This window comes from Mandrillus leucophaeus, unplaced genomic scaffold (genome assembly GCF_000951045.1).
Source record: "Mandrillus leucophaeus isolate KB7577 unplaced genomic scaffold, Mleu.le_1.0 Scaffold721, whole genome shotgun sequence".
Taxonomy (NCBI): domain Eukaryota; kingdom Metazoa; phylum Chordata; class Mammalia; order Primates; family Cercopithecidae; genus Mandrillus; species Mandrillus leucophaeus.
In genome coordinates this window covers 703,199-717,092 of record NW_012107820.1, presented here as the reverse complement: position 1 = coordinate 717,092, position 13,894 = coordinate 703,199, and the positions used below count along the sequence as shown (strand labels likewise).

General features: G+C 35.6%; 1 protein-coding gene across 1 annotated transcript in view; it reads right to left on the bottom strand.

The window, feature by feature from the left end:
* Positions 1–13,894, bottom strand: part of KIF20B (kinesin family member 20B) — a 70,217-nt gene that overhangs the window by 17,034 nt on the left and 39,289 nt on the right. Inside the window, exons 22-26 of the mRNA XM_011965369.1 lie at positions 10,667–10,786; positions 8,671–8,731; positions 3,984–4,109; positions 2,763–2,887; positions 747–902 (exon numbers count right to left, since the gene is read on the bottom strand). Coding sequence (XP_011820759.1) covers positions 747–902; positions 2,763–2,887; positions 3,984–4,109; positions 8,671–8,731; positions 10,667–10,786 — 588 coding nt within the window. The remainder of the gene's footprint in view (positions 1–746; positions 903–2,762; positions 2,888–3,983; positions 4,110–8,670; positions 8,732–10,666; positions 10,787–13,894) is intronic.

The window sequence follows — 13,894 nt, the reverse complement described above, 5'->3', positions numbered from 1 at the left end:
GGAAGGAAGGAAGGAAGGAAGGAAGGAAGGAAGGAAGGAAAATCTTCCAGTTTTTACAGGAAAGTTTAACTGTCTTTAGTCAAATGCAGTCATAAAAAAAGGAAATGCCAACAGATGACAATATGATACTGCCAAGTTACTATTTTTACAGACACTGGTTTTTCATTTTAAAATATTTGTTGCTCAATAGATTTCCTCAGATTAACAATAACATTTAGCTTCTTTTTTCTGATTGCCAACATTGCATGTCAAATAGACTAAGTGCCAATTAGAAAAAAAGAACAGGCTAAGACAGAATCATTACAAGAGCTACAACTGGTAAACTGTAGGTCATTTTACAACTGACGGTCATTTCTACTATATATACAGTCTTTTAGAAACTAGGTGACTTTATGTGATAAAATGTACACAATATTAGAATCTACAGTTCAAAATGCAAAAAGTTTTAAAATATAATAGGGACTACTCCATAACGGTCAAAAGGAAGAGATTTTTAACTTCAGTATCTAGACAGTAAGAAGCAATAAGGTATTCTCTCAACATGCTAAATCAACTGAAACAAGTTAAAACAAGAACGTCAGTGAATATCAAGATAAATTGGAAGAGAAAAGTTATCTTATAAATATGATAACCTGCCTTTAAAAAACCAAAAACAGAAAACCATGTAGAAACTGGTAATTCCAGAAATACGTTTAACACACCAAGGAAAGCAGGTGAAATACATCAAAGATACAATTGTTACTAACCACTTCATTCTGTTGCTTTAAAAAACGCTCCCTGTCTTCAGCATATTTTTTCATCTCTTTATTTCGTATATTCTCTGCTTCTTTCGCTTGAGTGATAAGCATCATTTTTTCTTCTAACCATTTCTTTCTATCAGCATTATATTTCTGTTCGGATTCCTATATATATAAATGGTATAAGTTATTATCACATGCCTACAAAGTAGTCAATACGTGCTTCTATGACATTTTCATACAATCCATTACTTTTCACCTCTACAAAAACTTTAAATGTTTTACTTTAAATAATGACAAGATCAAAGTTTCAGATTATTTAAAAATAATAATAATAACTGGTTTGCTTTCCTGGACACATTTCCTTTATAAATTTATTTTGCTTTGAAGTCCATTTAAATACTTTTATCAGTGACCTTAAGAAAAAATAAACAATTCAAATTTCTGAAACAGTTAAACTGACTCAAATCTTCCTAAATGCCAAAACAATAAAAAAGGCTTTGTTTATGGTGGTCATTTCTAACTGGATAGTTTTAAAAATAAAATATTCCTGGGCCTACAAGATGCCAAATAAAAAATAACTTGTGCAACAGGGTATTTATTAAAAGAATATCCAGAAGAGCTGGACAGAGAATACTGCTGATCAGTAATTTTCAAACTGGTACCACAGATTCTTTGGGTTCAGAGGCATTTAATATTATATATAAAAAACCCAAGTAGAACTTAAGTTGAAATAAAAACAGTAATACCACTTAAAAAACTTCTAGGCTGGGTGCGGTGACTCACGCCCGTAATCCCAGCAGTTTGGGGGGCAGAGGTGGGCGGATCATGAGGTCAGGAGATCAAGACCATCACGGCCAACATGGTGAAACACCGTCTCTACTAAAATACAAAACAATTAGCCAGGCATGGTGGCAGGCGCCTGTAGTCCCAACAACTCAGGAGGCTGAGGCAGGAGAATCGTTTGAACCCAGGAGGCGGAGGTTGCAGTGAGCCGAGATCGCGCCACTGCACTCCAGCCTGGCGACAGAGCAAGATTCCATCTCAAAAAAAAAAAAAAGAAAAAAAAGAAAATGTCTAAAATCACTATATTACAAAGTGTGGCAGTCCACTCCAGGATTACAAAGTTTATAATCTACACTAATGTGATTATATCATCTTAGAACAATGCAAAATACACAAATACTTTTGAATGCAAACATTCTCAATATGGTTGATACACTTTTTTCATAATATTTATTTTGTTCTAACTGCTTTTGGAATTTCACAATGAAAAGGGTAAATTTTAGAATATATAATATGTAACAAAAAAAGTAGTTTTTTGTATTTGTTTTCAGCATATGATTAATATACAGCCAGAATTTAAAAAAAAATTAGATGCAGCCAATCTCCCAAAACCATTATTATTATGTTTCCTTCAATCCCACAGCTTCTGTTATGAATGCCACTTCTAATAAAATGTACAAAATATAACAGTATTTGGTACATCCTATGAAAAAGTTTCCCCTATATGTTGTATGTTAAAACTGAACAAGAAAAAAACACACACACAATAGAATATCTTCTACATAGTATAGTTTTATATATGTATGTCAGTGTTCAGATACACAATTCTATTCCAATTTAATAATTAAACTTTGAAGAGATTTACAGTAATCAAAATAATTGTCCTGGTCATTTTCTCCACAGCAGTATTTGATGAGTAAGAAGTTTAAGGAGTAGAAAAATGGGCACAAGGACATTAGAAGCAGTAGTTTAAGAATTATATATGTAAAATATAAAACTGAGGACCCAATCACTATATTTCAATGGCACTTAATAGGTTGTATCTTGGAATTTCTTCCCCATATCATTTCAATGTGCCCTGAAAAGTTATATTTACATATTAACATTTGCCAGGTATTATTTCACCCATATCTAAGTTAATTACAAAATATAAAATACATAAAATACTGAATTCTCCTCTTATTAGAAATATAATGAAGACAGACACATACAAACATAAAAACATATATAAAGTCATACCTGTAACTCATCTTGAAGATCACTGAGCTTTCCAAGCACATCTGTGTTGTCCTCATGCTCTTTATTTGACCTTTGATTGTTTTTGGTTTCCAAATCATTGCATTTTTCCTTCCATTTTTCCAATTCTGATTTGAAGACATAAAATTATGTTTTAAAGCATACTCAAAAGTTATACCATGTAGAGATACACTTGACATGGGCTGCAGACACAAATCAGTACAGCCCAGATAAAGAACACAGACCAAGATGGAACTGAGGCTATTCTATAGTTTAACTTTTAGGATTCTTACTAAATTCTTAGTGAAGAGGAACTACAGGGACTTCTCAGGAACCCAATGAATAGTATTCACAGTATAGTATAATAAATTCATTATCAACCTTATTATATAGAAAACTTCATGCAGTTCTCAAGAAAAAAGTTTCCCATGTCCATGAAAGTGGCTAGAAAAGTATGAAGTCACATAGACTCACTGTCCTCATCCTCATCACAATTTCATTCACCAAAATACAGTTATAAAAGAGTTTCAGGGTTTACACAGTACTATTACATTTTTTCATCTCATCTGATCTTGACAAGAATAATGTACAATATGAATCTTCAAGTCAGATGATTTCAAAAAAAGAATAATGTGCAACAGTATATATGGCATTATCATCATCAACCACATTTTACAGATGAGGAAAATTAGACTGAGTAAGCACAAGTACCCTGTCAAGGTTATATATAAAATGGCATAGACAATTTCTTAATTCTGAATTTCTTGCCCTTTCTACAAAAATCACACATAACTTTTTTATTTGTAAATGTTGTATTTTTCCATATACTCTAGAAAAACTCTGATGGTATTCTGAAAGCAATGAAATCAAAGTATTTATTGAGATCAACATACAAGATAATGCTAAAAGCCTGACAAAGGTGAAACTCGTTCAAAGCGTACTCTTAACATCTAGGGAACATGGCAAGTTATCATCCATAACTTGCAATTTATAATTCGTAAGTTATCATGGACTGTCCTTACTCCTTCTTTACTGCATATAATTTTACTGAAACAATTTTCATCACAGTGGAAAATGACAAGTAATAGGACATTCAAAAAACATCAAATACTTTTCCATTATGAATCACTGTAAATACATACTACTTTAACACGTGAAGCAATCTAGGAAAATTTTTTTTAATGAAAAAGTATATTTAGAGAAATGTATGCAATCTTGTTTTACCTGTGGCCAGCCTTTCAACTTCCTCTAATTTAGCCTCAAGCACTTGATCTTGTTCTACCTGAGTTTGTTCCTGTTCTTCTAGTGTCATTCGCATGTCTTCGATTATTTTCTCTTTAACATTTAGATCTAAAAATTGGGGGAGAACACTTTAGAAATTGATAGCCTCTAGATATCCAATTTTTCTTAAGTTCTTCTAAAATTAAAATACATTTTTATTAACTGTAATAGAATACTAGTTCCATATAGGCAGAAACTTTGTCTTATTCATTGCTATATCCTCAATGTCTCAACAGTACTGGTATATATGACATACTAAATATATATTTGGTGTAAAGATGGATGCTTGGATGATTGCAAGAGTGCATGAATGGAAAAAAGTTTTTTCAGGTAAAATTAACAATTTCTAATACAATTACTCTATTCCAATATAACTATTACTATAAACATAAATCTTAGGATTTAGGGGGAAAAATCATTATTTGGCAAAATATTTATTTTCAGTGTTAATATTCTCCAACCAAACTAAAACCTTTACCTGCTAAAACTAAAAAAGCTCAATCCCAATTTGAACTATTTTTTTAATCTCAAGTAGTTACTTTTTCTAGAAAAATATTCAGAGTCAAACATTTATTTCTATTTTAAATTTTTATTTAAAACCAGCTCCTCAGAAATGGCTTTTGAAAAGCTAGTATTAACAGTCTTCCTAAAATTGTTTCTAGCCCTTGAAGAATGACTACAGCAATTAATTGTAAGCAACTCTAAATTAACCCTGTCTGAGGAAACGGATAAAGAGGGAAGATCAGTTTGTCGCTTCTGGTGATGGCACATAGTAGCAGGGCTCATTTCAGAGAACTCTTACCAACTATTACTGATGTCAGGGGTGATAAAGTTATAAATGCATATCAGGCTGCTTTTAGTAACACAAATACCCAAAGATGGCTCCCTCAAAGTGCACATAAAGCAAAGGTAAAACAAACTAAACAGTACGAGAAAACTGTATGAGCAGTTTTTAGTATTTTTCCATTGATGCAGGCTTTCAGGTATGCTAGTAAAACAGAATTCCTCCTAGGATTAAAGTCACCTTCATATTATCATATAAATCTTTTCTTTCAAAAAGCATGACTTTCAAATATATTCATATTACACAATTAATTATAATTTTATTCAAAGAATTCCCTCCCTCTTACACTTTGCATCTTTGACTCTAAACTGAGGACTAGAAAAACAATTTACAAATCTAGTTATCAATTATAAAATTTCCAGAACACCAATGATAACCTCACTAATGGCTAGTCACCTATTATTTGAAAGCTAGCAAACTAGAGCAGTAAAGGCAAAAAGATAATTATTTAATCAGCCATTGACTCCAGTAATTTACATTTTATTTCAGGAAGGAACCCCAAAATAAACAAAGATAAAATGGAAAATAAAGCAAAGTAAAGAAGTCTGAGATAGATATCTCATCATAGCTATCTAAAGATATTATCTAAGGAAAGCTATGGGCAATCATAGTGAAATAAATGACTACTAAATGAACAAGCAATCAAGTGTTGCACATTCAGCACTTGCTTACCATCCCCAAGAAAATTAAAAATATAAGTTACCCAAAAACTTGCATATAAATGTTCATAAAAGCCAAAAGCGGAAACAACCCAAATGTCTATCAACTGATACATAAAATGTGGAATATTATTCAGCCATAGCAAGGAATAAAGTACTGATACATACACAATATGGATGAAACTTGGAAACATTATTCTAAGTAAAAGAGTCAAACACAAAAGGCCATATATTGTATGAACTGACTTAACATGAAGTGTCATAATAGGCAAATTCATACAGACAGAAAGTAGATTCGAGGCTGATAGGAGCTGGAGGGAAGAGGTAAATGGGGTATGATTGCTGATAGGTACAGGGTTTCTTTTTGAAGGGTTTCTTTCTTTATGTAACTATAAACATACAGTAATCAGATAGTGGTGATGGTTGTACAATTTTGTGAATAGAAAGTACTAAAGCCCACTAAACTGTATACCCTTAAAAGGTAAATTTTATGTTATATGTATTAGATCTCCATTGCTTAATAATTCAATATTAAAGACAGGTACGTGAAAGGCACTCCGTAAATAAACAGAAATCTAGAAGGCAGGGAAAGCCTTAAAAGTTAAAGACATAGTTTTGTTTGTTGTCTGTTTGTAGGGAAATGTCTCATACGCAACTAAAATCATAGGAGCATCTTCTCTCTAACGGAAAAGATAAATAAAAAAAAGATGATGACATCTTAATCAGGAAAGTTGCCAGAGTGGCTGAGACTCACTCTGAGAGAAAGGTGGTAAGTGGTACATAATAGAGCATAAAAGCTGAGACAAGAGAATTTCAAAAGGTGGGAGGAGCTATAGATTACCTTGATATTTAGAAAAAATACACATACAATAAATACTACTTTATAAACATAACTGAGGAAAAGAAGAGTGTACAATAACATCAAATAATAAAAATAAAAAGGAGGGATTGCAAAATGCTGACAGATTTTAACATATGTAGGTTACAAGTGACTTAGAAGCATAGAAAAGGTGGAAGTCAGATTAAAATAGTCACAGTAGGCCTACGCCATACTTCTCCGCATTTGGCAAAGAAAACAAAAATTAAAATACGATAAAAACTATAGGGCAACCTGGTCCAAGGGTAGACTTTTCCAGAATATCTAAGATGTGTCCACATTCACCAACAGGGACAAGGAGCCAGAGTAAAGGGGAATCCTAAAAGAGAGCTATGAACTGTTTCCTATGAAATAGGAGCTATTAGGGTAACAAGGCCTAAGAAAAGCAGAAGAAAACAGTACTGTGTGCAGAGATATATTTTCACATCCAAGTTATCCATCCAAGTTAACCCCACCAATGTACAAGTCAGCTAAATAAGTAATAATCTGGTTGTCTTACCCTTTCTTTTGTTGCCCAAGTACAAATAACATGGATTAGTAAAGAGAGTCTGAGACTTAAGAGTGAAGCACACCTGGGTTCAAATCCTAGTTCTCTCACTCACAGAACAAAGAAGTTAAGGGGTAATGAGGAGAGGAGTCTGTATCATTTTAATAACAGAAATAAGTATCATCTATAAAAGAAATTCCATGGCCGGGCACAGTGGCTCACGCCTGTAATCGCAGCACTTTGGGAGGCTGAGATGGGTGGATCACCTGAGGTCAAGAGTTCAAGACTAGCCTGGCCAACATGGCAAAACCCCATCTCTACTAAAAACACAAAAATTAGCCAGGCATGGTGGCGGGTGCTTGTAATCCCAGCTACTCAGGAGCCTGAGGCGGGAGAATCACTTGAACCAGGAAGGCGGAGGTTGCAGTGAGCTGAGATTGTGCCACTACATCCAGCCTGGACGATAAGAGTGAATCTCCATCTCAAAAAAAAAAAAAAAAAAGTAATTTTGCAATATTTCAAGCAACAAATCAATACAATCTGAGTAAGAAAAGCATAACTCATAATTCAGCACCTACGATTTGAATATAAATTACTAAGCAGCTTTTTAAAACTTTTTTAAAATACACATTTTAATTTTAAAGATATTTTATTTGAAGTTTATTCTTTACACAATTTTGTCCAGAAATCTACACCATTCATTGTGACCTATATAAAACTTTGACTGGCTTTATTTTTCACAAAATACTGGCCATTACAAGAAATCAACGTTGCTTTGACTATTTATTTTAATTTTCTAAGAATAATCTTTAAGTTAATAAATTATTCATTAGTATCACTACTTTTCTCCTTTAATAAAGCTGTATCTTATGTTGCCCTCACTTCACTTCAGAATTGTCAAAGGAAATGTTAACCAATTGTCATTGCAACTACCTATTTTGTAATCATTTTAGTACTAGAAGTGATACAGGAGGCAGGCAGGGGAAGTGCTGGGTACAGAAAGGCAGGGTCCCTGGCGAGGGCTCCACCTTCGGACTTGTGCCCACAGACCTAAGTGAGGACAGGCACTCCTGTTTTCACACCCAAGTGTTGCATTTTCCAAGACCACCCTGGCCTGCCACGCCCCCATCCTGTGCCTATAAAACCCCTGAGACCCTGGCAGGCACACACACAAGCAGCTGAACGTCTAGAGGAACACACTGGCAGAACACAGCAGCAGATACCAGCAGATGCTGGCAGGCCATCTACTGTGAGACGACACAGGGAATTCGGTTGGGGGCAGTCAGATGAGAGTCCGGCGGCCCAGGGGAAGACCACCTTCCTGCTCCATCCCCTTCTGGCTCCCCATACATCCGAAGAGAGCTACCTCCACTCAATAAAACCTTGCACTCATTCTCCACGCCCACGTGTGATCCGATTTTTCCAGTACACTAGAACAAGAATCCCGGGATACACAAAGCCCTCTGTCCTTGAGATAAGGCAAAGGGTCTAACTGAGCTGATTAACACAAGCCACCTGTGGATGGCTAGGCTGAAAGAACACCCTGTAACACACACCTACTGGGGCTTCAGGAGCTGTAAACACTCAACCCTAGATGCTGCCATGGGGTCGGAGCCCACACTCAAGACCTGCCCGTCTGCATGCTCCCCCTCTAGGGGTTTGAGCTGGAGGGCACCAATGAAGCAAGCCATACCCCCATCGCATGCCCTGCAAGGGGAATAAGGGAACTTTTCCCGTTCTAGAAGTACAAACTTGTTCCTGACCTTTGCATGCTCTCTCATACTGTTGTATAGCTTCTTCCACTTTCTGATTATTTAACTGCTCCTACAAATTGAGAGAATATGAATTAAATGCAAATTAACTTAAAAACACAATATTTAACAGTGGATCTTGAAAACAGGGCTCAATATTAAGTTTGAAATCAGTCTCCTATATGGCTGGTATACCAGCTAGTACCAGTCTTCCAACTTTCTTTCATCTTGGAGAAAAGAGTAGGGTGAGAGCAGGGGAAAGAAGAAGTAGAGATTGCAGTGAGCTGAGATTGCAGTGAGCCAAGATCATGTCACTGCACTCTAGCCTGGTGACAGAGCGAGACTCGGTCTCAAAAATAAAAATAAAAGTAAATTTGGAACCACTTTATACTTATCATTATTTTTTTTTTTTGAGATGCAGTCTCCCTCTGTCGCCCAGGATGGAGCACAGTAGCGCAATCTCAGTTCACTGCAACCTTCATCTCCCGGGTTCAAGCGATTCTCCTGCCTCAGCCTCCTGAGTAGCTGGGATTACAGGCACGTGCTGCCACGCCCAGCTAATTTTTGTATTTCTAGTAGAGACGGGGTTTCACCATGTTGGTCAGGCTGGTCTCGATCTCTTGACCTCGTGATCCGTCTGCTTTGGCTTCACAAAGTGCTGGGATTACAGGCGTGAGCCACTGCACCTGGCCTATACTTTTAATCTAAGTTATGACCCAGTTATTTTACTTATTCAACATTTTAGGTAAATATTTTCTTACAAACCACAAAAACCAGAAACAGGGGAAAATGAAGTTCTACTGTGTATTTAACATAGAAGGAACAAGAAAAACCATTAAAAGATTCCTCATTGGTAAACTTAAACTTTGATGAAGGAAAAAAAGAGCTCTCCATCCCTTTTACCTAGAAAGTAGCTGCAGGATTGGAAAAAAATAAGCCTTAAGAGGCAAGATTAAATTATGGGGACCAGATATCCTGCACTTCTAGTTTTAACTTATCATGTAATCCAAACTTCACCCTCAATCTTATCTAATGTCACCATTATCTCCTCACTTTGTAAGTCTTAAGAGTGAATCATTACAGAACATGGAGATCTAGGATCCTATTGTTATAGAATGCTTTATTGCGATTACATTCAGTTAAGAATTAAAATCACGTATTTATACCTGAATATTCATTAGTTTGCTTCATTTAAAAGCAAACATGAAAATAATATGACAAATTATATTTTTTATTGTTGCCTCATCCATTTGGTTGATAACAAGCAAAAAATAACCATATACAATAAAGGGATTTTGCCGTTTAAGTATCATTTTTAAAAGGAATTTGCTGTAAGACCGGGACTACTACTATTTTTTTGCATTTTACTTCAAAATAATTTTAGCTTTGCAAGAGTTCCAAAGAACTTAGCTTCCCCTAACGTTATCATATTACACTACCATGGTACATTTGTCAAAAATCAAGAAATTAACATTGGTATACTACTATTAATTACACTCCAGACTTCACCATCGTTCCCCAGTCTTTACTTGTCTTTAATGACCCTGACACTTTATACTTCATACTGGTCAAGCAGTAGAACATTCTCAATTTGGGTTTGTCTGATGTGTTCTCATAAAGAGATTGAGGTTATAAATTTAGGGAAAGAATACTAAAGAGGGGATGTGCTCTTCTGGTCACATCAAACCAGGAAGCACATAGCATCAATATGACTAACGGTAAAGTTATTCTTAAACACTTGGTTAAAGTGGTATTTGCTAGGTTTCTTCACTATGAAGTTATTACTTTTTCTTTTCCATACTCTATTTGTTAGAAGAGAGTCACTACTGGCCTACTTAATTTTATCTTTTTTTTTTTCTTTTTTGCCTATTTAATTTTAAATAATTTATTTCTAGATTCTAGAAAAAGTCAAAACAGGATGTTATTAAAAACAAACTTGTACATTTTTGTACACTAAAATATACCAAGAGAATGCATTTAAACCATCTTTAAAAACAAAACTGTCTACCTTGAGTTGCTGAATGGTTCGCTGTTTCATATCTAGTTCCTGAGAACACTGGTTTTTCTTTTTCTCCAATTCATTAATTTTAATCCTCAGTAATTTCTCCTCATCACGCATTACAGATACCTACAAAATAATGTTTATAAAACAAATGGAATATTTTGAAAATATCAATTGCTTTTTGTTATTTAAAATTCATGGCAACTATGTTCAAAGTTCACATCCTTTAAAGCCTAAAAGAAAAATGACAGATTCTAACATACTACAAATCAAACACACTACAGCTTCAAATTAATAGAAAATGTTTTAATACTCTAATAAAGAATGCATACGAAAAATTCAATTTCTCATTCCATTATTTTAAGAATCTCAAACTTTGTAAGTTCTCTCAAAAAAGAATCATAACATCGGTACATAATAGGAAAATAATTACCAAGGAAAAATCAATAAAGCTATTCTGAGGGAAAAATATTGATTCAAATTTCCAAAGTTTACTGAGTAATATAATCCAGCAATACAAGAAATACTTTAAAAGCTAATAATGACATGAAGAGAAGAAAATGAAACAATCACAAAATCAAAAGGTAGCCACGCAAGTGAAGGTCAATTGATTTCTGCGGTTGCCAGTAATCTAATTCTATAAACATAGGGAAATCGAGGTTCTATGGACTAATAAATAATTCCTCACCCAAAAAAGCTAATATAGATACATCCTTATACCAGTTTCCATCATACCAACCCTCTCTGAAACCTTTCAGTACATCTTGCCAGGATTTCCGGAGGGAAGTTATCTAACTGGGAGCAGAGCCTTCTCTTCTATTCCCTTGTGGAGCTTTACTGCGAAAACTCCATTTTCACACCCGCTAGAGAGCTCAAAAATGGAAGGAAATTAAATGAAAAGATGCCCCATAAAAAGCATCAAGAAGGCCAGGCGCGGTGGCTCATGCCTGTAATCCCAGCACTCTGGGAGGTGGAGGCGAGTGATCACGTGGTTAGGAGATCGAGACCATCCTGGCTAACACAGTGAAACTCCGTCTCTACTAAAAATACAAAAAACATTAGCTAGGCATGGTGGCATGTGCCTTTAGTCCCAGCTACTTGGGAGACTGAGGCAGGAGAATCGCTTGAACCCGGGAGGCGGAGGTTGCAGTGAGCTGAGATCATGCCACTGCACACCAGCCTGGGCGACAGAGTGAGACTCTGCCCCCACAAAAAAAAAAAAAGGCATGAAGATGCCCTTATTACAGTCAGAGTGGTATGGTTTCAGGGGATTCTTACATTAAGCTTTATGTTCCAATAATACATACATGATAATCACATATTCACAATATTTGCTTATTTTGTTTAAAAATATGAGGCTTCAAGTAATAAACACCATCTTCATCAACTATATAACTAATAATAATAGAGGCTATGTGCTGCACAAAGATGCATGTAAGGACTGCCTCAGTTTCCATTCTGTCTCTAGCACTTATTACTGAGTGAACTCAGACAAGTCATATTAAGACTAAGACAAGTGAACTTAGACAAGTTCCCCCTTATCCACAGGGGATATGTTTCAAGATCTCCAGTGGATATCTGAAACATTGGATAGTATTTCAAGATCCCCAATGGATAGTATTGAACTCAGATGCCATCAATCGAAACACATTTCTGTTTGCATCCTCCACCCACAAATGTAATGCCTTTTCCATCTTAGTTAAGAAATTATGAATTGTGGCTATAACTTTTGCAGTGAAGTGCACCAGCAAAACTAACATAAATTTCTTTTTCCTTCTTCGCAATTTCACAGATGGAAGATTTGTTCTTACCATAGGTCTTAGCAATCACAGATTACAATATTTTTTTTCTTTATTTATTAAGAACTTTTACCTTTTCATTTAAAGGAAGCCCTTTACAAGAACATTTTGGCTTATCTGAATTGCAAGCATCACTACTTTTGCATGTTGGGACCGTTATAAAGTAAAATAAAAGTTACTTGAGCACAAACACTGTCCCTGATACCATGACAGGTGATCTGATAATTGAGATGACTAAGTGATTAACAGGTAGCACAAACAATGTGGATATGCTAGGCAAAGGGATAATTCCAACTCCAGGCAGGACAGGATAGCACAAGCTTTTGACCCACTACTCAGAATGACCTGCAACTGAACTGTTTATTACTGGAATTTCTATTTAGTATTTTCAGCCCATGGTTGGCCACAGGTAACTGAAACCACAGAAAGACTACTATATCTCTCAATGTCTGTTTTCTTATCAACAAAATGGAAGTTAAAAACAGTGTCTATACCCCAAATTGTGTGAGGATTAATTAAGATAATTTGTCAACTCAGCATAGTAGCTGGCCTAGACTAAATTGCTACAATTATTATTATTTGCTTTAAAACTACACATTTGAGAAATAGAAAATACTGTTAATACCCATTACTAGAGTAATGTTAAATAGTCACCTATATGAGGGGGGATCCCCAACCTCCTGGTCACAGACAAGTACTTACCCATAGCTTGTTAGGAACTGGGTCACACAGCAGGAGGTGAGCAGCAGGCAAGGGAGTGAAGCTTCATCTGTACTTACAGCCACTCCCCATCGCTCACATTACTGCCTGAGCTCTGCCTCCTATCAGATCAACAGAGGCATTAGATTCTCATAGGAGCGCAAACCCTATTGTGAACTCTGCATGCGATGAACCTAGGTTGTGCACTCCTTATGAGAATCTAATGCCTGCTGATCTGCCACTGTCTCCCATCACCCCCAGATGGGACCGTCTATTTGCAGGAAAACAAGCTCAGGACTCCTACTGATTCTACATTATGGTGAATTGTATAATTGTCTCATTATATATTACAATGTAATAATAATATAAAGTGCGCAATAACTGTAATGTGTTTGAATCATCCTTAAAGTAACCCCCACCCTGGTCCATGGAAAAACTGTCTTCCACAAAACCGATCGTTGGTACTGAAAAGGCTGGGGACTCACTATCTATACAATAAAACATTACTTGAAAACAGATACCTCTATAAGTAGCAATACAAAAAGACTTTAACAATACAACAAATTTAAAAGTAGCTAGGGCATGGTGGCACACCCGTAGTCCCAGCTACTAGGGAGGCGGGGATGGATCACTTGAGCCCAGGAGTTCAAAGTTACAGTGAGCTATGATCACGACACTGCACTCCAGATTGGGTGACAGAGTAAGATCCTGTCTCAAAACGAAATAAATAAACTTA